At 39.3% G+C, this 27,118-nt stretch overlaps 1 protein-coding gene across 1 annotated transcript in view; it reads right to left on the bottom strand.

The window, feature by feature from the left end:
* The window catches only part of ANKDD1B (ankyrin repeat and death domain containing 1B), a 41,663-nt gene extending 17,377 nt beyond the window's left edge, over positions 1 to 24,286 (bottom strand). The window contains exons 1-11 of the mRNA XM_063295534.1: positions 23,957 to 24,286; positions 19,141 to 19,244; positions 17,890 to 17,988; positions 13,541 to 13,639; positions 13,345 to 13,449; positions 12,124 to 12,222; positions 10,679 to 10,777; positions 5,365 to 5,463; positions 4,261 to 4,359; positions 2,576 to 2,674; positions 1,357 to 1,455 (exon numbers count right to left, since the gene is read on the bottom strand). Of these exons, the coding sequence (XP_063151604.1) occupies positions 1,357 to 1,455; positions 2,576 to 2,674; positions 4,261 to 4,359; positions 5,365 to 5,463; positions 10,679 to 10,777; positions 12,124 to 12,222; positions 13,345 to 13,449; positions 13,541 to 13,639; positions 17,890 to 17,988; positions 19,141 to 19,244; positions 23,957 to 24,083 (1,128 nt within the window). The 5' untranslated portion in view covers positions 24,084 to 24,286. The remainder of the gene's footprint in view (positions 1 to 1,356; positions 1,456 to 2,575; positions 2,675 to 4,260; positions 4,360 to 5,364; positions 5,464 to 10,678; positions 10,778 to 12,123; positions 12,223 to 13,344; positions 13,450 to 13,540; positions 13,640 to 17,889; positions 17,989 to 19,140; positions 19,245 to 23,956) is intronic.
* Between the last annotated feature and the right edge of the window lie 2,832 nt (positions 24,287 to 27,118).

The following is a 27,118-nucleotide window of genomic DNA, read 5'->3' as shown; positions in this document are numbered from 1 at the left end:
CCAGGGCAAGAAAAACCTAGTGGTTACACTCACAGAACAGGTTTAAACTTAGTAAATTTTGATTTGGTTTTGGTGTAGCGCAAACCTAACCTGTCTGATTAGTTTATACTCAAAGTATTGTGTGAATTCAGGAAATGGGTCAGCTCAGTACCCAGGTTAAGTATGCTGTGTGAATGCAGCCAAAATGTTAAGAATGGAGTTCTGCAGTGGGAAGTCTTGTATCTATAGAAGTAGGCCACTGAGATTTAGAAGCCTGATTTTCCAGGATACTAAATCATGCGCCCAGGTCACACTGGCAGAAAAGGCTCCCTACTGTTGAGATTCTAGAAAGCACTGAAAATGCTGATGGGCCAAGGTGGATCTAATATGCTTGGGCTTGCTTTTTTCCCCTTTTGAGTTTATTGCACCTAATGCCCTCCAGTCTAGGTTGGAATTACAACTCCCACAATTCACAACCAAGAAATTCTGGGAGTTACTATCCCAAATGTTTTGGAGAACACCAGGTTGGGGAAAGCTGGCATCTATCAAAGCAGAACATCTCAGCAGAACTGTTGTGCCACCACACAAAGCTATAGCTTGAGGATCTGCAAACTGGAGGGAAATCATGGCACTTCCACGCTGCCACTGTTTCCATTCAGAGGTGGGTTGAAGGTAATGTGTGATTGCCTTCCATTCTGCTGGTTTAAATAGAAAACTGAACAAAATTTGTCAACTTCACCCCATTTCCTTTTCTCCATTAAACAAGCATTTTCCTTACAGGATCTGATACTCAGGAGGCAGGGGAAGAGGTGAGGCAAGATTGTTCTTTATAGGGAAGCAGAGCCACAGCATCTCAAAACAAACACAATCTTAGCTCCATTCACTGTATCACAGCTGAATTGGAAACACAACAGGCCAGCTCTCTAACAGTGCTGAAGTCAGGGCAACCAAGAGGTCTGGAGAGAGCTTCAAACTGATGCCGAATCCTTGTGAGTATCCTCACCATAGAGGCGAAGGAGAAGGAGAAGGAAGCAGTACAATTAGTAAAGATCAGCAGAATGATTTAAATCTTTTAAAAAGCAGAGTCTTGTAGCACTTCAAAGACTAACAAAACTCTTAACTTTTTTTTTCTTGGCAACTTACATGGCTACTTCTCTGACACTTCTTTTAAAAAGTTAATTTTAGGGTTGTCACATGTTGCAAAAGTATTTCCCAACAACACACACTTTCATAAAGGAAAACTTAAACCAGCCTTCCCAGTCCAACAATTTCCAGCAGGGGCATCTGCGGGAGGGGAGGGGGGGTGTTTGCCAAAAAAGTCAAGAAAAGCAAACCAAGACATGTAGGAGCACTGCATTTTAATGGAATTATGAATACCTTATCTACAATGCTGAAGTCACAGCCTGCCTTTAGCAGCATTTCTATTACTTCCACATTTCCAAGGTCTGCTGCCAGATGTAAAGGTGTCTGATGTCTCTTGCGGATGCAAAGTAAAGGATATATTACTCAGAAATCTTTTCCATTAGAAAAATGAAATAAAGAAGTTAATATTCACACTATGCAAAGAATGGAATTAAGGTGGCAATGAATGGTTTGACTCAGGGACTGCTGCAAGTTTCCTCTCCTTGCAAGTATAGGAACAGGGACCAGGCAGTGAGCTTTCTCAACGGCAGCCCCCTTTCTCACCCCCAGAGGTACAGATGGCTCCAAAGCTGCTCGCAGTTTGTAAACCAGCCAAAAGAGCATACATTTGTTCTAGCATTCATTTGGCCCATAGATTACATGAGATTGTATTCATTCTAATAGTGCCCATTATGTTTATTAATGGCTTTTAATTATACTACTTTAACTGTTTACATTGAGATTTCACTTTTGCTTTTGTCTTCTGCATTTGACTTTGTTGTATCCTGCCCTGAATCCATTGGAATTCAGACAGGTTACAGATATGGTATCATAAAATAAATAATACTAAATATAGCAAATGAACTTAAATCAATGAAGCTTAGTCCATCACAACTGAACTCCTAGCGATTCAATAATTTCATTCCAAAACTATATCCAAACCTATTGTATTATTATTATTATTATTATTATTTTAAAAGTATTTCTTCTTGCAGACAAAGGTATTAATCTCTGCATAAAATATTCTGGAATATTTTTAAAACCAGAATAAACACATTATTCAAACTTTTTCTAAAAATAAATGTAGCAATGTTGTTGTTTGCTTTTCTGTGTGTGTTTATGTGGAAATTAGGAAAAGTACCTGACTGACTCAGAAAGAAGCTGAACTTGAATTGGAGATTTTGTCTTTACCTTTGTTAAAAATACAAGGATTATTTCCATGGTAATTTTGTCTCAGAGGGCTGTATTGGTTTCCTAGATACATTTTATATTTGGGAGTTGAAGTCAAAGGCAGTAGCCTGGAGAAAGGTGCCATAAAGAACAGCCTAACCATAAATCAAATTATAATGCTGACATGTTATTTTGTACCATATTCTTTAAAAAGTATTGTGTGTACACACACATACACACACACACAAAAGAAAACATTGTCTCCAGGCTTCAAGTCACATGATTCCAATGAAGAATTTCTTACCTTATTTAGGGAGTTTATGTTATAGTTTGCAATTATTAAACTATTTATCACTGCTAAGTTGTTTTTTATGATGGCCAAATGTAGAGGAGAATTATTTTGCTGTAGAGAGAAGTAAAATAACATCATGAAACTATACTATTTGTTCATAAGAAATCATGCTTGACCAGGTTTAGAAGTTTTAAAATGTGATGAAAATCCTTCAGTAACAAATCAAATATATTATTCCAATAATACTATTCAAGGTTTCCACTATTCCACTAAAAAAGCCACTATTCAAATACTAGTTTATGCATTTATCTTAATGGAACTTTATGAGTACCACATCTTCTACAAATCTGGAGTTTTTCTCCAAATGTGTTAGGATGTTAAAACTTATTTATTTATTTAATTTATGTTCTATGCCGCCTTTATTATTTTTATAAATAACTCAAGGCAGTGAACGTATCTAATACTCCTTCCTCCTCCTGTTTTCCCCACAACAACAACCCTGTGAGGTGAGTTGGGCTGAGAGAGAGTGACTGGCCCAAGGTCACCCAGCCGGCTTTCGTGCCTAAGGCAGGACTAGAACTCTCAGTCTCCCGGTTTCTAGCCTGTTGCCTTAACCGCTTGACCAAAATACCTCTCTCTTGATCATAAATGTTTTAATTTCACATATTCAACAAACGTCTCCCATAGTATGTGGGATACTGATGATAAAGCTTTTATAGCAGCATAGACCAAGGGTGTGCTCAGAGAGGAGGTCAAAAAAGTCAAGATGGTGATCACAACTATGCAACTGAAGCATCACTTTTTTTACTTCTGTCACAACACACATAAAAGAACAGGGCTCTGATCACATGACTGTGGCCACCAGCTTGACTTTTTTGACCCCTCCTTGCAGACACCCGTGGTACATACAGAGTATTTGGCTGCAGTTCTAAATAATTTAGGGTTACTTACTTCTGAAATAAAATAGCAACGTGCAGATTGCTAAAAGTCCTGTCCTCTTTAATGTTCCCGTTAGAAGAGCAGTCCTGCGGAATACTGACTTTTTTTTTTTGCGATGTTAAATTGTAGACAACTTCTTAATTATTTACATATGCTGTATCTTGTCACATGAACACATTGGCACATACTGTTTACCACATGTTTTTGTTTTTAATTAGGTAATTCTGCTGAATTTCACCCTGTCAATTTCTTATATCCAGGTTTTTTAACTGTAATTTCATTCAGCCTTTTTCCAATCACAACTACTGCTGTTTGCACAAAACTTCCGTCGTGTACCTTTTTTCTGTGATGGTTAAATTCTGTGATGGATTTTTGAATGAGGAACACGAGCACTTTGATGCTAGCGCTTGTTCCACTGCAAAATCAGGTGCAAGCAAATCACCCAAATTTATTTGCAAAGGCATCTCTTACATCCCTAGCAAATGTATGGGCTGCACATATCATACATCTGGAAATGTTAATGCACAATTCTGCCCGTTAAACACTTCTACTTATATTTTCTTCAGAGTTAGGCATATTCTTAACATTCACCCACCAAAACGGACAGAATATAGAATGCTTAGTTGATTTATACAGACTGTGCTTCTTCTCCTTTTATGTCTTGAATTATGCATAGTTGTAGCTCTCGCCACTTTCGGAGAAAGCCAGGAAATGTCAGACACACAACATATGAGAAAACAACAACAACAAAAAGTTACCTGAGACTGAGCATCCAGATCAATATTATTACTGATAAGAAACCTGACCAAAGGTGTGTGGCCATTTTGGGTTGCGACATGCAGCGCACTGGCATTATGCTGAAAGAAAAATGAAGAAAAGAGGGAAAATTATTTTTATTGTTAGCAACGCAAAGTAATTTAAAAGTGAATTTTTGGAAGATATATACAGTTGTGCTAATATCAAAAATTGTTTAAGAAAAACTAATTAGACGAATCTCTAGAAAATGCATTAGGAGAACAGTTCCTTATCTTCTGCCGCAGTTATTTCATGTTCCATCAAAGCCTGCACCAAATATATGAATATGTTTTAATCTCTCTTCCACCTCCTCTCCTTATGTATTTGGTTCTGATGAAGAAACCCTGGTTCCTTATACTATAGTTTCTAATGACATTCAAATAGAGGAACTATGATTTAAGACACAAGTACTTCTGTGAATATGGGTGTGTGAAATGATGGGGAAAATAGTTAAGAAAGGAGACAGACAAATTCCAAATCAAAATCATGCCACCTTAACTGAACCTATCAGACTAAAGGTAGATTTGTATATACTCTTCATTGAAAACAAAATTACTTCTCAGAAAATGTGCATTGGATTATTGTTGGATGACATGGAAAGCGGAAAACAAAGTTTCAAAAAAGAACCTTTATTGCAATTTTCCTAACAGCTGTTCCATGTGATTAATTTGAATTAGTGGAATGCTTTAGCTATGGGACACTATTAACAATAATTTTACTATTTCCTTCAATTTCCTTGAACTTCTATGTTAATGTCTGCATCAAGATACTTCTTAATGACAAAAGAAAGTAATAAATAAAGGAGACACAAAAGTGAGATAAAGATGAACTAACTGGGACTGTAAAAATCCAGCTGAATACCAGATGGCACCAAAGTGCTACCGAAAACTTGAAATCTAGTGATCTGGATTTTTGCAGCCCAGATCTGGCAGCCCTACTACACTTAATACAACTTCCACAAAAACAGCAATTTATCTGGATCCTGGTTTGGTATTTTAATGCACAAGGAAAATTTCAAAAAAAATTATCTCAGTAATTGAACAAAGAATACCAGGTTATGTACATACTTTGTTCAAAATATTGATGTCACTTCCTGCTTCCAGTAAGAGTTCAGCACATTTTTCATGGCCTCCTTCAACAGCCATATAAAATGGTGTTTCACCATTCTGAAGCACACCAAAAAAAAAGGAAAATATGTTACTGATATCAGATACAGCCGCTTGTATACAGCTACCCAATACTGGCTCATAGGAGGTAAGAACATTTTTCAGATAATTTTTGTAAAATGGAAGAATTAATAAAGGTTATTTTTCCATTGACACTTTTGATGTGAGACTGCAAAATATGTATGCTTGTACAGTATTTCAGCAGTTATTTATTTTCAAAGGCGGCTCATTTAATAATCGGCAAACAAGAAAAATCTCATAAATAATGATAATCCTAGCACTGATCAGATACAATGATTGACTGATTGATTGATTTTACTTGTATACCACCAAATCAATATAGACTCATGGCAATTTATCAGTCAACAATAAAGCATCTATAAACAAAACATCCAGAGCAGATACAATTACATGGATTACAGTAATGCGCTCCACATGGGGCTGTCCTTGAAGACCACTTGGAAGATACAGTTGGTCCAGAATGCAGTGGTGTGGGCAGTGTTGGGCATGCCTTGTTATTTATTTATTTATTTATTTATTCATTCATTCATTCATTCATTCATTCATTCATTCATTCATTCATTCATTCAATTTATATTGCCGCCCATCTCAAACTAGTGATAACAACATAAAAACAGTCATGATATAAAACAATAAAAACAATAACAAAAATTAAAAATAAATATAAATACAGCCAAGCGATCTAAAAGCCATGGTGTTAACATAACCATGATACGGGGCTCTTCCCACACTCAGGGCCCCAGGCCCGGACACAAAGCCTTCAAGGCCCTCCGAAAAGCCAGAAGGGTCGGGGCCATCCTAATATCAGGAGAGAGGACATTCCAGAGGGCAGGCACCACAGCAGAAAAGGACGCTTCCCGGTCCCTGCCAGCCAACATTCCTTGGCTGATGGGACCCAGAGCATGCCCATCCTGCTGGACCGGATTGGACGGGCAGAACTACCTGGGAAAAGACAGTCCCTAAGGTAACCCGGTCTTTGTGACCCCATTGTTCTGCAGTCAGCACTGATTATTGGTTGTTGTTGTTTATTTGTTTAGTCACTTCCGACTCTTCGTGACTTCATGGACCAGCCCACGCCAGAGCTTCCTGTCAGTCGTCAACACCCCCAGCTCCCCCAGGGACGAGTCCGTCACCTCTAGAATATCATCCATCCACCTTGCCCTTGGTTGGCCCCTCTTCCTTTTGCCTTCCACTCTCCCTAGCATCAGCATCTTCTCCAGGGTGTCCTGTCTTCTCATGATGTGGCCAAAGTATTTCAGTTTTGCCTTTAATATCATTCCCTCAATTGAGCAGTCTGGCTTTATTTCCTGGGGGATGGACTGGTTTGATCTTCTTGCAGTCCAAGGCACTCTCAGAACTTTCCTCCAACACCACAGTTCAAAAGCATCTATCTTCCTTCTCTCAGCCTTCCTTATGGTCCAGCTCTCGCAGCCATATGTTACTACAGGGAACACCATTGCTTTAACTATGCGGACCTTTGTTGTCAGTGTGATGTCTCTGCTCTTAACTATTTTATTGAGATTTGTCATTGCTCTTCTCCCAAGGATTAAGCGTCTTCTGATTTCCTGTCTGCAGTCAGCATCTGCAGTAATCTTCGCACCTAGAAATACAAAGTCTTTCACTGCTTCTACATTTTCTCCATCTATTTGCCAGTTATCAATCAAGCTGGTTGCCATAATCTTGGTTTTTTTGAGGTTTAGCTGCAAGCCAGCTTTTGCACTTTCTTCTTTCACCTTCATCATAAGGCTCCTCAGTTCCTCTTCACTTTCAGCCATCAAAGTGGTATCATCTGCATATCTGAGATTGTTCATGTTTCTTCCAGCGATTTTAACTCGAGCCTTGGATTCCTCAAGCCCAGCATGTTGCATGATGTGTTCTGCGTACAAGTTGAATAGGTAGGGTGAGAGTATACAGCCCTGCCGTACTCCTTTCCCAATCTTAAACCAGTCCGTTGTTCCGTGGTCTGTTCTTACTGTTGCTACTTGGTCGTTATACAGATTCTTCAGGAGGCAGACAAGATGACTTGGTATCCCCCTACCGCTAAGAACTTGCCACAATTTGTTATGGTCCACACAGTCAAAGGCTTTAGAATAGTCAATAAAACAGAAATAGATGATTTTCTGAAACTCCCTGGCTTTTTCCATTATCCATCGGATATTGGCAATTTGGTCCCTAGTTCCTCTGCCTTTTCTAAACCCAGCTTGTACATCTGGCAATTCTCGCTCCATGAATTGCTGAAGTCTACCTTGCAGGATCTTGAGTATTACCTTACTGGCATGTGAAATGAGTGCCACTGTTTGATAGTTTGAACATTCTTTAGTGTTTCCCTTTTTTGGTATGGGGATATAAGTTGATTTTTTCCAATCTGATGGCCATTCTTGTGTTTTCCAAATTTGCTGGCATATAGCATGCATTACCTTGACAGCATCATCTTGCAAGATTTTGAACAGTTCAGCTGGGATGCCGTCGTCTCCTACTGCCTTGTTATTAGCAATGCTTCTTAAGGCCCATTCAACCTCACTCTTCAGGATGTCTGGCTCTAGTTCACTGACCACACCGTCAAAGCTATCCCCGATATTGTTATCCTTCCTATACAGATCTTCTGTATATTCTTGCCACCTTTTCTTGATCTCTTCTTCTGTTAGGTCCTTGCCATCTTTGTTTTTGATCATACCCATTTTTGCCTGGAATTTACCTCTGATGTTTCTAATTTTCTGGAAGAGGTCTCTTGTCCTTCCTTATTCTATTGTCTTCTTCCACTTCCGTGCATTTCTTGTTTAAAAATAATTCCTTATCTCTTCTGGCTAACCTCTGGAATTTTGCATTTAATTGGGCATATCTCCCCCTATCACTGTTGCCTTTTGCTTTCCTTCTTTCTTGGGCTACTTCTAGTGTCTCAGCAGACAGCCTCTTTGCCTTCTTGGTTTTCTCTCTCTTTGGGATGTATTTTGTTGCCGCCTCTTGAACAATGTTGCGGACCTCTGTCCAGAGTTCTTCCGGGACCCTATCTACTAAGTCCAGTCCCTTAAATCTATTCTTCACCTCCACTGCATATTCCTTAGGAATATTAGTGAGCTCATATCTACCTGATCTGTGGGTCTTCCCTAATCTCTTTAGTCTGATCCTAAATTGTGCAAGAAGAAGTTCGTGATCTGAACTACAGTCAGCTCCAGGTCTTGTTTTTACTGACTGTATAGATGTCCGCCACCTTTGGCTGCAAAGGATGTAGTCAATCTGGTTTCAGTGTTGTCCATCTGGGGAAGTCCATGTATAAAGCCGTCTCTTAGGTTGCTGGAAGAGAGTGTTTGTTATGCAGAGTGAGTTGTCTTGGCAAAATATCTATCAGTCTATGTCCTGCTTCGTTTTGTTCACCCAGGCCATGCTTACCTGTAATTCCAGGTGTCATTTGACTGCCCACCTTAGCATTCCAGTCTCCCGTGATAAAAATAACATCTCTTTTAGGTGTGTTGTCCAGTAGGTGCTGCAGATCCTCATAGAACTGCTCTACTTCAGCTTCTTCAGCATCTGTGGTTGGGGCGTATATTTGGATCACTGTGATGTTAGATGGCTTGCCCTGAATTCGAATTGAGATCATTCTATCGTTTTTTGGATTGTATCCAAGCACTGCTTTAGCCACTTTACTATTAATTATGAAGGCTACTCCATTTCTTCTGTGGTCCTCTTGTCCACAGTAGTAGATTTGGTGGTCATTTGATGTGAAGTGGCCCATTCCAGTCCATTTCAGTTCACTGACGCCCAGAATGTCTATCTTTAATCTTGACATCTCACCAATAGCCACATCCAATTTGCCCTGGCTCATAGATCTTACATTCCAGGTTCCAATGGTGTGTTGATCCTTAGGACATCGGATTCGCCGTTCACCACCAGCACCGTCGGCCGCTAGCTGTCCTTTCGGCTTTGAGCTAGCTGCGTCATCACATCTGGGGCTAGTTGAACTCATCCTCTGTTCCTCCCCAGTAGCATTTTGACCATCTTCCGACCTGGGGGTCTCATCTTCCGATGGTATACCGACATATCTCTGGTTGTACTGATCCATTTAGTTTTCACGGCAAGAATACTGGGGTGGGTTGCCCTTACCTTCCCCCGGGATCGCATTTAGTCTGACCTCTCTGTCATGACCTTCCCGTCTTGGGTGGCCCTTCACGGTTTAGCTCATGGCATCATTGAGGTGCTCAAGCTCCAGCACCACGACAAGGTAATGATCCTTTGCTGAAGGATTATTGATTGGCTTGGTGCAATTCAAGGTGCTGGTTACCACCACTAAAGCCGTTCATGGTATAGGCCCTGGTTATTTGAGGGACCACCTGTCTCCAGTTGTTTCTGCCTGTCTGGTACGATCAGGCAGAATGGGCATGCTCTGGGTCCCACTAAGTAAGCAGTGTTATCTGGTGGGACCCAGGAAGCATGCTTTTTGTGTCACGGTGCCTGCCCTCTAGAATGATATTCTTCCCACCCAGATGACATATTAAAGACTTGACTGTCGGGTATTCTCTGGCTATATGTTGTTTCTGGACCATTAATGATTCTTTTTTGTGCTTTGCATTTCATTGGGAATCAGGAGGTCTATAAATGTGTGTGTGTTTGTGGGTGTAAAATTAGAAATAACAAATTACTGATCAAAATTACAAAAATAATTATAATATTAATAACAGTTAAAATACATAAAATCATTACAAAAATGAAATAACATTAAAAAATGAAATCAGTTGGTAAAATAAAATAACTATGGCAACAACAACTATCCACCATGCATTCTTTGGAGGAGTTCTGTCTGAAGTACCTTCTAAAACAGAAGATAAAAGGAATGAAGTAAGCTGTCATTTGAATGGGAGGCCATTCCACAAGGCCAGAGCAGAAAGAGGAAAACAGTGGTTCCTGCTCTCCATTCTGCTTCCTTCACAAAAGTGGGGCACAGCCAAAAGCTTCTCCAGGGAAAGCCCACTGGCTGGACAGGCCTGATGCATTTTAAAGGAGGGAGGGAAGAGATGGAGGGAAGGGAGGGGAAGAGGAGGCAATTATTGGCCATCAAAGTTTTGTAATTTAAAGACTTCAAGAACCAATCTGTGGGTTCTGGACATGAGTTGCGTTCTTACATCTTTATTTTCAAAAATAAAGATGCTCTTCTTCATTTTGATGCTTTATGCATCTTTCAATATCTTTCTTGTATTTTTACCTGATTGAATTCGTTTATATGCTCCCACTGCTGAAGAAGAATCTCTATCACATCACTGTGGCCATGTTTAGCTGCTAGATGCAAGGCAGTGTTTCCTTCCTATAAAATGTACACAGACACCTAATGTAGGCTTAAATTATCACTAAAAGCAAACATTCTCAAACTAAGCAGTAACTCTAAATCTTTAAAGCAGGACTCCACATACCCTGTACATTCTCGAGTTTGATAAGAAATATGCAATCTGGCATTTCAAGTAAGACATTTTTAGATTATAACCTATAAAAGGCTTTTAAAATATTTACAATTAACAGTTCAATGAGTTGCAAATTATCATCTTCATTATTTGGCTAATTAAACTCTGGGGGGCGGGTGTTAAAAATCAGAGACTGAACTGCCTTGTGGGTCACAAAGCCCCCCCCTTGTGACCCCTCCTCCCAGGGTCATTCAAGACTGACCTACCTGTTCAGTGCAAACTGCATATAGCACCAGGGTGACTTTCCACTGATTTTTTTTCTATCAGATTTCTGGTAGACATGATATAAGATATTGAAAAACAAATGCAAAGATGATGGTATTCTAGCATCAGTGCCCTCCAGTATTCACTGGACATCAATCAACAAATAAAGAGCGTGGCTTCAGCTGCAAAAAAATCTGCCTGCTGGTTTTATTTTTTTTCTGCATTCCAAATGAATGTTAGGCAAACTTCCTTAATGGTAAGGACAGTGGAACGATAACTGGAGGAGTGGTGGGTTCCCTTTCTCTAGAAGTGCTTAAATGGAGGATAAGGGATGCCTGATAAATTTGTGCACTGAACAGGGAATTGGACCTGATGGCCTAAGTGTGTGTGTTGGAAAAAGATGCTTGTTGTGCGAGAGCAGAGAAGAAAAATTTGCAGCTGAGAGTGTCACGATGAAGTGTAGCTTAGCAGGTGACTGTCTGTGAAAAAGGAGCAGGCATGGATTCCTGCAAGCCAACAGCACAGGACTTGAAAGGGGAAGCAGAGCCCAGAAGCTACTTCACTTCAGCAAAGATGCTGACAGCCTACAACAGTCCAGTAACTGTTCCCACATTCTTGAAAACAGATGGAAAGACTAACACTTCAGCAGCAGTTCAGAAGAGCATAGCAACAGAAGCCAACTAACTTCAAGGTGGGTACATGATGTCTGAAGACTTTGTTATAGTGCAGGCAACAAAGGAGAAAAGAATTGTTTATAGGACTCTTTAAATAAGATAGACATTGGTATAGGTGTGATATAGCATATATTATACATTAATGATGAGTGATAAATTTCAGAAATAAGTAAGTTTGTTAAGTTTTTTATATAATAAAAAACAGGGACAATAACAGTAGTCTGTTGGTGGTCTGCACCATTTCTCAAAAGAATCCCCTCACAATTTAGTACACAATATACAAAATCAAATAATAAGCTTTATAATAGACTTACCTTATCCTTTTCTGAGGTGAATAAATTAAGGGTAATCAATTCATTTATCATTTCTTCATGGCCCATTTCAGCTGCCAGAAGGAATGGCTTTCTACCTTTCTGGGAGAAAAGTGAAGTTTAGAAGTCACTATGGAAGAAAACTGGCATTCTGCAAAGATTACTTACCAATAGCCTTAACCCAGTTGGAAGTAATTTGTGCCCCTTGGGTTGCATATGGTCCTCAGCCTAACAACAAAATTATCTGTATGAACCTGAGTGAGACTTACCTTAAGGCCATTTTACTTAAGCAAGTCTGGCTCAGGATGCAGCTATGGTCTTCCAATCCCATCATCTAACTTCTTTAAAGTGGTGCTAAAGGAAGACTGAGTCTGTAGGTTTTTTCATGGAAAGATTTGCACATGCTACTTGCATCAGATAACAATGAAGTTTTTAAAAGCCTCTTGAACTGCTCTATATTTTATACAACCTATATGCATAATCTTTTAGACCAGAGGCTTCAGGACCACATATGGCCCCCAGAAGCTTGTGAAATCCCATCAAAAAGTAGCTACCAGTTTGCAATTTTTAAAAGTAACAAGGGGAGAAAGCTATTAAGCAAATGTGGATCAATCATATGAATTACATTGGAGTAACTGAATGTTACTTTTATTAAATTAAAATTAAATTAAATTGAGTTTAGATTTTTGAGCCAAGTCTTTTGGAGTGGAGCCCCCAAGTTCACAGGCCAAGTGCAGCCCTTGGCCCAGTAACAGCCAGACATCTTGATGCATGATCAGAATTACTACAGAGAATATGAGTATGAATGTATGTAGGATCAGTTAATGTAATTAACAATATGATATGGTTAATCAAGAGCAGTCAGGAATACACAACACTAGCAATATCTACAGGTTTGTGGGTGTGTGCATCTAAACTGGCAAATTGATGGGCATAGCATTGTGGTGCAAGCCCTGCCCCTTATATATGTGCATGCAATACTGACACACATATAAAAGGAATGGGGCTTGCATCACAAGGCTGCATCCGCCATCTTGCCAAGTTTGACCCACTCGGTGAACACTGAATGAAATAAATATCGATTCGGTAAATATTCATGAAATACAGATAAAAAATTAATGGTGGCCATATTTAAATTTGCCTAGTATTTAGAAAAGGTATTCACAAAAATATTGCTAGCATCCATTGTCCAATTGCTTATAGTATACTTTGCACTCATGATACCTCATCAGGTTTATTGAGTTCCACCAGGTGAAGATCTTGGATAAAATAATTCATTATTCTAACACTATTGTTCTGAGCAGCAAAGTGGAGGACATTCATCCCTTCCTAAGAAAAAGACAGAAAAGTTACTGAAAACAGAATTAGAAATCCTTGTGTGTATGTGGTTGTTGCTGGCTTATATCTCTGGATAACATACCTGATTCTTTGCTTTTTGATCAGCTCCTGCTTTAATTAACATCAGCATTATGTCCAAATTACCAGACCATGCAGCAAGATGAATCGCAGTAAGGCCGTGCTTTAGAAGTAAATAAGTAAAATAAGTTAATATAAACTGCAAAGAGACACAATGAAATTCTAAACTATTCTTTTACAACTTATGAATAAAATCAATGAAGGTTACTTCATTTCATTCTACAGGTTTGGAGACATACTGTGTTTTTTTTTTCCAATTCCATTAGCTGCTTCTTCCCAGTAGACATTTCTGTAGCTAATGCGAATTTATGCAGATTATCAGTTTTTCATCTAAGTCGCTAACATGGTGCAAACAAGGTTCAAACAGCGATTAGTTTCCTCACCCATTTCTTTTCTGGCTTTTTCTTTTAGATTTTTTTAAAATCCTGCCTTTATTATTTTTATAAATAACTCAAGGTGGGGAACATACCTAATACTCCTTCCTCCTCCTATTTTCCCCACAACAACAACCCTGGGAGGTGAATTGGGCTGAGAGAGAGTGACTGGCCCAAGGTCACCCAGCCGGTTTTTATGCCTCAGCCGGGACTAGAACTCGCTTTTTAGTCAACTTGCCTGAGAAAGGAATATTCTGTTATTATAACCAGTTTCAATAAAAGTAGTTTTAGACTTCCTGTGGAATTGATTTTCTGGTCTGGTCTACCTGGTGGGGTTGACAAGTGACACCTGAATCTTAGATTTCATACTATTATGTAATGGGCAGCCTTAGAACCAAGGAAGAGTCTACTTGCTTAGCTTAACCACAGAAAAGTATCTAATAACTGTGATGTAACAATGAGTGTACTTTTTCCAATTCCTCTAATCCTAATATTTAAAAAAAGCTACTTCATTATTTGTTGAAAGGAATATAATTTTTCAAAATCCACTGTAGAATTCATATACAACTGTGAGTGTACAACCTGTTTATACATAACAGTGCAGCTTGAGCTGGAACTCAAGGCCTAATTCCAAAGGACCACTAAAGAATGTCAAGTGACCACATTGGGTTGATAGGCTGGTTGCTACCCCGTTCTTTCTACTTCTTAATTTATATACTTATTTCAAAAAACATCTTATTTGATTTTATCATTTTAAATATATAGGACATTTTTCTATAGCATGATAGGTCTAAGTCCCAAGAAAATAAATGTGGCACCAACTCAGCAGAATTCCCACTTTATTCCTTCTGTTCTGGTGATTTAAGTAAAGTCTTCTTCAATCCGAGCTTGACTCCTAATCACTAGATGGACACCTTCATGCAGCTTTCTTGGCAACAATAGGAAAGAGGGTTGCTGCTAACTTCTTTCAGGATATGGTTTTCAATTTTCCAGTCTAGCCTACATTCCTGGGATCTTCCACTCAAGTACCAATCATGTCTGGCCTTGCTTAGCTTTTCACAGTCAGCCAGAAAAGAAACATTAGAAAAGTTAAAGACGACACATGACACAATCAAAAATATCTTTAAAGAAATCAAATTTATAAGAAGAAGAAAACAACAATAAACTATCCTTCCTGGATATCCTCCTCAGCACAGGAAGCAATGACAGACTACACACCCAAGTTTATTGAAAAACAACCCACACTAGCAAAGTCCTCCACTACCAATGCAACAACCCAACTGCCCTCAAGAGGAGCTTCATAAGAACACTGTTCAGAGGAAAAAAAAAAACCCTGCAGTAACTCAAAACTCCAAAAAGAAAACCCAGACTACCTATACAATAACTTCCAACACAACGAATTACCCATGCAAGTTCATTAAAAGTGCCTAGCTACACAACTTTTTGTAACACAACCATCACAACCTATGAAACAGATAACTGTCCCATACATAAAAATATCTGAGGCAACCAACAGACTATTACAATGTCTTCGCACCACTGTAGCATAAAAACAAACAATATCCCTCCAGAACATCTTAAACCTTTAGGTTTAAGGCCCAGTAATGAAAGAAGAAAAAACAGGAGTCATCTACAACTTACAGTGGAAGAACTGTAATAGCCACTAGGTAGAACAGACAGGTAGAAAGTTGGCAGGACGCATCCATGAACATCTACGGGCAGTCAGAAGACATGATGAAAATTCCTTAACCTCTCAACGAATAGACAAATTCAACTACAATTTCAACTGGGAAACTGACATTTTAGACCAGGCCAAATTAAAAAATGCTAGGGAATTTTTGGAAGTTTGGCATTCTGATTAATCAACTATCAACAGACACACAGAGATAACTCCATCTACATACCATTTAAAAGATACAATCAAAAGTCAAAGAAGGAAACGAACAGCCCAGAGAACATCCCCTAACAACTAATCTCCAGATAAGCAGGAAAAGGCACCAGATAAAAAATCAGGGAAGAAATAATACTTTAATCAAGGAACCACCAAGGAAGAAACCATATCCCAACCAAGACTGGCAAGGCAAGCTATAATATACCACCAAACCCCACTCTCCCTTGCACTGATGATGTTACACAGCCCGGTAATGAAATGTCCACAGGGACACAAGCTTGAAGAAGACCAAGAACCCAATAGCTACATACTGTATAATCCCTACTACTGGCACCTTATTCTGTCATAGGAATTCTGATCATGGAACTCAGATTGAGCCTCATGTTATATCTCCAGTCAACATAAAAATATTCTATCTTCAGACTTTCCTATAAATTACTGTCTTCAATTACCTGTTCTAACCATTGATCAGTTAGTGCAAAGTATATTTAAGGAACAAAATAAAATTAAAATTGCTATAATGACAAATTTCCTATTCCTATTCGGCATTTTTCTTTGTTACTCTCATGATATGTTAATGCCTTTTGTATTTTATTGCTTTTATAATGCCAATAAAGGTTTGATTGATTGAATAAGTTTTGTAATATTTCTGTTCACAGCAATATACCTATTTTTACAGGTAGTCCTTGCTTACCAACCACTCATTCAGTGACCATTCGAAGTTACGACAGAACTGAAAAAGGAGATTTACAATTGTTGCAGCATCCCACAGTCATGTGATCACCATTTGTGACCTTCACAGGTGGCTTGCAACAAGAAAAGTCAATGGGAAAGCCAACAGGAATTGTAAGTCGCGGTCATGTGACATTGCGCTTAATGACTGCAGGTGATTTGCTGAAGGACCGCAACCAGAATTGAAGTCATAAGTCAGGCATGGTCACTTGATGTTTCCCTTTACAATTGTATCGCTTAACGACAGAGTTGCCAGTCCCAACTGCGGTCAGTAAGTGAGGACAACCTGTATTATTTTTATTTATTATTGCATTTATGCCCCACTTTTGTATCCACAACAATCAAGGCAAGAAAGAAAATACAAAGAAAAGACTAAAACAGCATTAATACAATTAAAATCCAAATAACAATCGAAAGATTAAAGTCAAGTAAGTTTGTTACAATATTTTGAAGACTTGATGGGAAAAAAATGGGAATCAAAGGTAATAAACCAGATTTGTTACATTTTTAATTTTAATTATTTATAATTACATTCATATAATTTTTACCTTAAATTTTATTTATTTCAATTCTGTAAATAGTTCTTAGGGTTCTTAATAAAAGGTAGGAACACATGTCTTGGCAAGATAGAATTTTCTTCTGATCGCAGCAACTATTGGGCATATTTAAGACAACTCATTTACTTGCCTGAGGGCAGATTTTCTCATTTTCTGTTAGCCCATACCCGTGAAGGGGATAGAACTATAACAGCTACAGGCTGACTGGGGAATTATATAGGCCTGATCTGATGGCACGTTGGGGAAACGAGAAGGATTTGGATCTGCACATCTCAATGCCCATGGAACATCTTGTTTTGGGCTCTGCTGCTGATGGGAACATGCTATGTAACCAGATGGTGTACTGGGGCCCTCTGGAATGAAAGTGTCATCTGTCTGTTAGAACTTCTCTTTGGCAATAGAACAGTGTTTCCACCACATCTATAAGCACTTCAGTCTTGTCTTTAACTACCTTTAGAATTACTCTATCATTTTATTTCTTACCTATTTAGGAGGAAGACCCTAAAACAACACATTATTAATTCAATTCTTCCCATAGCCTGGGCAAGATAAGTCAGAGGTATTAGCATTAGTGTTTCCATTAAATACATTGTAGGAGGAGAGATGTTTATGCTGTGCTAGCCAAAAATCAGAATGAATCTGGTAGCCCCCTTTAGGACTAACACATTTTATTAAAATGCCTTTAAAGAAAATGTGTTAGTCTAAAACGATACTACCAGATTCCTTGTGTTCCCATTAAGGAGTCTCTAAGTCTATTTCAGCTACTCTAATGTAGTAATAAGAAATCAGTTTTATGTACCTTATCTGCAATATCAGCTCTAGCTTTGTGATGGAGAAGGAAGTCAACTGCAGATATATGATTTCCTGCAACAGCAAAATGGAGGGCTGTGCGCTTCAGCTAAAACATGAAATAAATTATAGGGAATAAACACAGAAAATCAAAAGCAAAATTAGATATAGACAGCACCTAAATTAAGTAAATTAAATTAAATTAAATCTATGGCTAATATTTAAGACTGTTTAATGAGTCACCACCTCCCTAATGCATTCTGAAGAACACATCACTTCCTAAGCCTGTGCAGCTACAGCACAAACCCAAGAAAAGGTGCAGCTTCTATTTTATTTTTATTTTTTAAATTAATAATTTACTTGTTTAGAACATTTAAAAAACAGAATAAATAGCTACATGATAGGAAGAAAGATAGAAATAGACATAGTGAATAAACAATAAAATGTCAGTAAGCAAATGATTTACCATTACCATTACCATAAAATTTAAAATTTATTATTTCATTGAGTAATTAACTAAATAAATGTATAGAAGCAGGTACATTATATCATCTTGAAAAATCTCTGTAAAACTCTAAGGATTAATATTGATATTGCTGCTATTCATCATTGTTCCAGTAATAAATTCACGAACTATATAAAAGAAAAGAAAAGGAAAAAGGAGAGAATTGTTTTTAAAAAATTATTAAAAAAGGAGAAAAATCAGTAAAAACAATGTAAGTTCTAAATCCCCTCCCATTGTACATAATGGTCATTGCATTAAAAATTTTATAAACATTGAAATTGCTTCTAATTACTATCTTTACATCAATTATTTTCCCCTTAAAAGCTATACTCTTAATTGTTTGAGTTTGCTTTTTGGGTAACATATGATACATAGGGGAGCCATTCTTGCTTAAATTCAGACAAAGTTCTGTTCTAGATGTGTACTATTGATTTTGCCATTGTTGCATATAGTTTGGTTTCCCAGTCTGATACTGTCGACAAAGTTTCTCTTTCCCAATGTGGGGCCAAATTTTGTCCTCATGCCAAAAAGATACAGCCTCTCCATGGGCTGACTGACCGGTACAGCAAGACTATGCTTCCTTCTGCTCACCTTGGATCTCAATACTGCACGTCTCTAGTGCAGGGAGACGGCTAAATAAAAGTTCCAAGGACTAAAGAATAATCACTAATCTTTCCTAAATTAAATGAAATAAGATTGAAGAAACAGAATTTGCTTGTTAGAGAAATTCTCCAAAGGAAGTGTTTTTATACTTACAACATTTACAGCATTAATATTAACTTTTTTCCTAAATAATCTTTCCATAGTGTCCAGATTATTAGTTTTAGCAGCATGCTGGAATTCTTTCTCATCTGGAAGCACTGCAAAACAAAAAGCACAGCTTCTGTTTTACTGAGGAATTTCTGATAATAATCTTAAACGCCTAAATTCAAATTACTTAACTTTTCCCCAGAGTGCTGAGAGTCTTCTGTTACCATACCCCTATGAGGTAGGCAAGGTTACAATATCCACAAATATCTGGGAATCATTACAGACGAGTTAGATTTGAACCCTTACCCTGCTGCTTCTAGTCCAGAATCTAAACCTGGTATATCACGCTTCTATTTAGCAATGTGGGTATTTTTTTTCATTTTTATTTCCTTAGTTTTCTACAGGACCATATGTTCCTATATATAAATAGAATCAAGCAATTAACAATTAATTTAAAGCCTTTAAAACTCTACAGAACCCAGGGCCTGATTATCTCCAGGATCACTTACTCTGAAGCAAATCTGCGCATTTAATAAAACCTGTGAAAACAACCCATCTGCTGAAAGACCCATCGCCATGAGAATACCTTCTACAGGACCCCTGAAGCAAGGTCTTTTCAATGGTGGCTCAATGACAGCCCTACAAGGTAGACTAAGAAAGCAGTGCCATATCAGTCACAACTTCTGTTATTATAACAGCTACAGTAACAGACTCTTGCAAGTCTGAATGTGCTTCATTCCCCCAACTTTATCTTTATCTACAAGGGAGGGGCTTGTCTGAGAAGTTTTCTTAACTTATTTTCTTGGCCCAGGCCCAAGCCCCTCTTACCTGACCACTGCTTTCGTAGTGGCTCCTCCTCCCATCCTTCAAGGCCATTCACTACGCCCTCTACACTCCCCTTTTATGGAACAGCTTGCTCTTATAGAAAGCTCACCCACCAAGCCAGATCGATGTAGTGGCTACGATACTGGGCTAGAAACCAGGAGACATGAGTTTTAGCTCTCCCTTAGACATGAAGGCTGGCTGGGTGACCTTGGGCCAGCCACTCTCCCTCAGCCCAACCCACCTCACAGGGTGGTTGTTGTGGGGAAAAGAGGAGGAGGAAGGAGTACTAGGTATGTTCGCTGCCTTAACTTGACCAAGGAGAAATGTCTTTTTCTATGTAAATCACTTTGAACTGTTGGGAGAAAAGCAACATGGGAATGTTATTGAATCAATCAATCAATCAATCAATTGGGAAATTACAGTAAAGGGAAGCAGGGAACTGTTAGATGCCCCAAAGGGAGCTTTCCATGGCAGAGACCCAAGGCTGTCTCCAGGAGCCTTCTCATGTGTGCTGCACAAGGCTGTGTGTCTGCTGCTTCATCGCAGCTGGTTCTCTGTGGGTGACAGGGCTGAAAATGGGAAATTCCAAAGGGATGGTGGGTCTGAATCCCTCCTGTTCTCCCAAAACCCAGGAACTCTAGCTGGCATACTGACTTCCCCTCCCATTAGGGGCAGTGACATACCTAACTAGTGGTGGGGAATGAAAAACATGCCCTCCGATTTTTCTGCCAGAGTTTTTCCTTACTGCCGCTTTAGGAATACTCTGTGAATGATTTAAGGAGATTTCAAATAAATCTAATTTAGATGGAAGACATTTGAATGCAACTATTAAAGTACACAGCAGCACAGGGAAGACAGAGCAGAGAGGTTGACTTTATTGGAACAGATACTATTTGTTATTAGCCAGTAGAAATACTTTTATTCTATCCTTCTCTTCTCTTGAAAGAATGTTTGTTTTTATTGTACTTGCTTATTTTTCATTAATTTGGGGAGGGAGAGAAACTTTTTGTAGCCCCTTGATACAACATAAAAAGACTAGGAAAGAAAAATCAGGTTGTCTTTCCTCACTTCTTTAAGCTAGGCCGGTATTTCTGCATTCTCCCTTTCAAATATGAAGGATTTGAAAATGATCTTTGGCTTATTTTTTGAGCTTCCAATTTCCTAAAACTCTTCTAAAGCAAAAGTGAGGAGCTTGTGCCCCTCCAGATGTTGTTAAGACTCCAATTCATATCAGTCTCATACATCATGGCCAACATACTCAAGACGGTCAGATTAGCTTTCTGGTGAGCTTCTGCTGTTCTGCAGCAACCTTCATCATGCTTTATTAATAATTAGTGCCTGTATTTCATTATCATTCCTCTCCATCTTCCATATATGTATACATGTACAATAATGCAGGACCTGCTTGGAGGGTTTCTATAGGACTGGAGACTCCAGTGTGGCACTTGTGGATACCAGTGTGCCCACCCACAGCTCCCTTGATTCCTGCCAGGTTCTCTGCTGATCCTGACTTTTAAACATTAATTAAAACATATGGAAATGCCAACTTTATTTAAGAATTCCTAGGCCCTATAGAGCAGTGGTTCCCAACCCTTTTGGCACCAGGGACCAATTTCGTGGAAGACAATTTTTCCACGGACTGGGGGTGTGTGTGGCTTCGGGATGATTCAAGCACTTCCTCTTTTTCCCGACCTTTTATTCTTTTTTCTTCACACTGTTTGGAGATAGCAGCCAATGGGCTTGCTTTCTCTGACAGGAGGCGGAGCTCAGATGGTAATGTGAGTGATGGGGAGTGGCTGTAAATACTCAGGCTGTCAATTCGCTCGCTCGCCCACTGCTCACCTCCTGCTGTGCGGCCCAGTTCCTAACAGGCCACGGACCAGTACCGGTCCACGGCCCGGGGTTTGGGGACCCCTGCTATAGAGACATGCTTAAAAAAAATAAAATGATGAGAACTACAGCTCAATGTGTTGTTTGGAAATGTGCCCACCTGTCCTGTAATGATCTAAGGCTAAGGTGCTGGGCTAGAAACCAGGAGACTATGAGTTCTAGTCCCGCTTTAGGCATGAATGCTGGCTGGGTGACCTTGGGCCAATCACTCGCTCTCAGCCCAACTCACCTCACAGCATTGTCGTGGGGAAAATAGGAGGAGGAAGGAGTATTAGGTATGTTCGCAGCCTTGAGTTATAAAAATAATAAAGGCGGGATAGAAAATATTAAATAAATAAATAAATAAGGGTAACTTGAAGCATCCTATCAGAGCTGGCAGAAGAGATAGGTATTGTAGTTTACAGAAATCATTTTATGAATTAGTCAGAGAAGACTTTGACATTGAGACAGCATGGTGCCAGGAGTGGGCAACTTCTAACCCAGATCTTTTTAATTTAGTGTCTGATCCAGCACAACCCCCTTGCTCTCCCAAGGAAAAACTGGACCGTGCTTAATTGGATTTGAACTAATCATGGCAGGTGCTGATATTGGAAACATAAATGGGGCTGGTTGATAATCCTAACTGTGACTGTGGGAACACCCCGCAAACTTTACATCACGTCATGATGGAATGTCCCCTCAGAAGGTTTCCTGGCTCCCTGCAAGAACTACATAATCTTGAGGGTACTGCTGTCCAATGGCTAAACGATCTGGATGTCCGGCCATAGGCTTAGTTACTTTAGTAACTGCTCATACATAATTTATTCATCATTTTATTCATCATTTGTACTGCATGCTTTTAAAATAATTTATTGTCCCAATGTCCACATTTTATACACTTTTATATACTGTTTCTGTGATCTTTATGCAACAATGCTGCATTCTGCTATGCCATACGAAATAAATGTTGTGAATGGGCAAGTCCCTCTCTGGCTATGGTTACCATGAAAGAGGGCTGCAAAGCAGGACCTACAGATAATGCTACCAGTCAAAATGACACTGCATGGCCTTATGAAATAGCTGTTTCCATTTTCTAGTATGAGATCTAATGATACTTTGGCCAGTTTAATTTTAAGTTTTTTGTTTGTGTGTGCCTTCAAGTCCATGTTGACTCCTGGCGACTGCCTGGACAAGACCCTGCAGTTTTCTTGGCAAGATTTCAGAAGTGGTTTGCCATTGCCTGCTTCCTATGGCTGAGAGGGTATGACTGGCCCAAGGTTACCCAGCTGGCTTCGTGCCTAAGGTGGGACTAGAACTCACGGTCTCCCAGTTTCTAGCCTAGTGCCTTAACCACTACACCAAACTGGCTCTCCAATTTATAACTGTATTTTTTTATTTCCTCTGAATTAAAATGAGCTTTAAAAAAAAAACGTTTGCGACATAGTGTGAAATTTGCTTAACCTTGGCCTACTACCATGTCTCAAGGCTCCAAATGTGAGATGGTTGAAATTAGATCACTGGAACCACCATGAACTGCATCAATTATTCCCTTCCATGAAACAAACAGACTCACTGGAAACTTGCCCTTCGTCCAAACTGGATTATTCAAAGTTTTCAGAAAGCCCCGGGAATGCAAGCAGAATCTGGGCTGGATTAGATTTCAAACTTTAGCTCGTTGTTTCTCAACCTTGGCAACATTAAGACGGGTGGACTTTAACTCCCACAATTCCCCAGCCAGCATAGAATTGTGGGAGTTAAAGTCCACCCGTCTTAATGTCGCCAAGGTTGAGAAACAACGAGCTACCACCCTGTTCTTTCCCCCTCCCCGTCTGGAGGAATTCCTCCAGGGCAGCAATGCTCTTTTGCCTGCTTTCCACTCTTCAGGGTCACTGGAATCTTTGCAGAAAAAGAACCAAATTTAGCAAAAAATGTTCCGCCAAATTAGTAGCTCAACGCCTCGCAATCCTCAAGGAGCGACGGGGCTGCGCTCCGCACTCCAAAGAAGAGCTGCGCGCAGGAAGAGCCTCGGAAGCCGGCGGTCTTGGCCGCTGGGGCTCCCCGTCCGAGCCAAGGCTTGGAGGGGCCGGGAAGTGGGCCTCCGCCTCCCGCTCTGCCCTCCATCACTCACAGGTCTCCGCGTTGGCCGCTTCTGCTGCGGCTGCTGCCCTCGAACTGCCGCCTTCCTTTGGAGTCAGGTTGAAAAAGCCCTTCAGATCAGCCAAGCCTTTCACGGTGCGGCTCCGGATTTCCTCCATTGCGGTGCCTGCCGAAGCAGCGGGTGGCGGAGGAACCCAGCGTGACCAGGGCGGGTGTCGCTTTCTAGGGACAACTCCCTTCAAGTACCTGCCAGACACAGCCGGGTGTGTTAAGTTTCCTGCGCTATCTGGATTGGGGGAGAGAGAGAAACAGCTGGAAAGCTGTCTGGTGCAAAAGCAGGATTTGAGAAGGAAGTAAAACTTTCTGGATTAGTCTGCTTTTGATAGCAAACTTGATGAAAAGCCCTCGAAAGCTTGCATACTTCTGTGGCGTCTCAGTTGATCCCACTAAGTATCTCCCAACCTTGGATTTTGAATTTTATGTTATTCATTATATTTTGTATCCCTGCCGGTCACTCTGGTGTATCAAGGGGCTGTTGCGCCCTGAACCGGGATAAGTCAAAAGTGGAAGAGGCTAGAGATTGTTCAGGCCTGAATGCTAGAGAGAGGCATGCCTGAATTTACAGTACAAGGCAACAACTTCTCGACATTTTGACTCACAAAAAATAGAAACTGTTCAATTAATGGAATTAAGCTATTTGTTTAGTTTACGTGGGCAACATTTCCCTGAGTTATGCAAACATACATTCTTCCTGTGCATTTACTCAGGATGTAATGTATATTATCCATTCTGCTAGATCAGCATCAAGTAATTAAGGATTAATTGCAAAAAATCCACACAATGCCAAACTTCTTAGTGAGCAGATGCTAAAAATGCTGAAAACTTTCTCAGTCCCTCAAATCCTTTCCAATTTCTTTGTTAGTTCTATCACAACTTAAAGTATCACCATTGTTGAAATATTTACATTGTGAATCTACAGACTAAAAGAATGCTACTCAGCGGTGTCCTGAGGATATGATCAAAAAAGCCAAGATGGTCAGGATGGTACAAGTGAACTTGCCCGTTTATGTGTATCATGCATAATGGGCAGAACTTTGATCACACCCTCATGGCCATCATTGACTTTTTGAGCAAACTCCCCAGACACTATTTCTGCCTTTCATGATCTGACTGATTATAAAACAACTTTGGCCATATTTAGTCCTTATGTTTGCACTTTGGAAAGTCTTCTGTATCTACCATCTGCATTCACTTAACTTCTTCCCTCTCAGTCTCCTTTTCCTTTTGTATTACAGCTACTAGATTTTAAGTCTAAAAGGTTCTTGGAGTCTTTATGGGATTTGAGGTTGAACGGTAAAATAAAATATATTTAGGATGTACTACTACTACTAACACTATTCTGGCCATAGATCAGTTGCTCCTGCCACATGACTGGACTACTTCATAATGACAGAATTAAGATTTATGCATGATTTTAGTAAATAGAACTGCTAATTTTACACCCTCTAAATAAATATTGACAAAAATGACTCAGCATGAAAGTAAATACAGTTGTGAATATGTCACATTTATAATGTAAAAATAGAGTTACTCAGGAAAGTTGTAGTAAAAAAAATTAGATGCTATTTTAATCAATTGCTTATGTTTGCAAGTATCTTACAACAAAAATATACTACGCATGACACAAACTTTCATATAATTGTGTTCTACTTTCTTTTATATACGTGAAAAAGTATAGGAAGATTGCACTAGAGGAAAACAGTTAAGGGGAAAGGGTTAAGCAACAACCTGCATGCTTTGTGCTAATAATTTCACTTACCTATATTATGCTCTTTTTTAAAAATGTAAACACTACCCATTTAGAATCAAATATAGCAGGCTTGTTTTAAGTAGAGCCATTCTGAAAAAGCACAGGAAACAGTATTTTGGGAAATCCATTCAGAATAACTGTTCCTAATTCTTTCTCTATTGGTTAAATCAATTTTTAAATACTATCAGGGATTTTTTTTATAAAGCTAGAGCTTTATAAAAAAGCTGTGTGTTTCCAATAAATACACATACATTTGAGGTATGTAGTGTACACAGAATTACAACTGATATGTTTTCAGTTGGATGAAAACATACATACATATGCTTGGTTGAAAGAAATTGTGGCTTAACAGAATGTGTGAACTCAACCAGTCTGAATTTGAACCTGGATCAGATGCAAGAGACATGGTAGGAAAATATAGAGGTGAGAAGAAAGAAAGGGGAAAAAGCAGATAGTGGAAGGAATAGTGTATGCCCATTTATCAGTTAATTATTTTAATTATTAGAATGAAGGTCTCTGTAGATTATCTCTGTACATTGCTCAGATGCTGCACTTTCTGTTAATCACTGGATCAAGCTCCTTGCATTTCAATCTTAAATTTATGCCAGCCTGTTAACTCCCTTGCATGCAACTTCTGGTGCCTGTAGCTAACAGTGAGTGCTTGAGGCTTTAGTGTATCTAATTTGCTAACTTGATTCCTTTTTTAGGTCAGGCTAGTTGATTGCTGGCTGAGGAATTCTGGGAGTTGAGGTCCACACATCTTCAAGTTGCCAAGGTTGTAAAACACTGATCTAGAGCTTTACTAAAGAATAAAGGTTGCTATTTTAATGATTTTACAGCAAGGAGGAGGCATAGCTTCTGCCTTTGGCCAACTATCAAATAAAGGGTCTTTTCACGCAAGAGTATTAAGATCTTTAGTCTCAACATAGCACACCACCTCAGTTTAGATTCTTTATAATTTCCAAACAATCAGAACCTATCATTCACAGCAAAATTCCAGCCTCAGGCATTCTCTTCATTGTCAAGTTATGTTTCTCAGCCCCACATAGATGAAAGTGGCTGCCTGTACCCCAGTATGACAGCATGTCCTCTTACCCAGAAAAGGTAAGCAGAGCAGACTGTGATGTAAGTCACCCATGGATTCTAGAGGAGGTGGTGGTGAACAGCCTCGCCACTTCACCTGCTGGTAAGTGGGCATTCTGTGATTACCCAGCACTCACAAGCCAACCCATTTTTAACCTCACAAAATTACAAATGTGCTGACTGGCCTCAGATGGTTGAGGAACTCAGTTTAAGACTAAGCATTCATTTAGTCTTTGACTATAAATTCAACAAAATAGACTACAGAAAATACGAACTACAGTTTCATTAATGTATATTTAT

This window comes from Candoia aspera, chromosome 2 (assembly GCF_035149785.1).
Source record: "Candoia aspera isolate rCanAsp1 chromosome 2, rCanAsp1.hap2, whole genome shotgun sequence".
Taxonomy (NCBI): Eukaryota; Metazoa; Chordata; class Lepidosauria; order Squamata; family Boidae; genus Candoia; species Candoia aspera.
The sequence above is the reverse complement of the archived record's forward strand: the minus strand, read 5'-3'. Positions and strand labels throughout refer to the sequence as shown.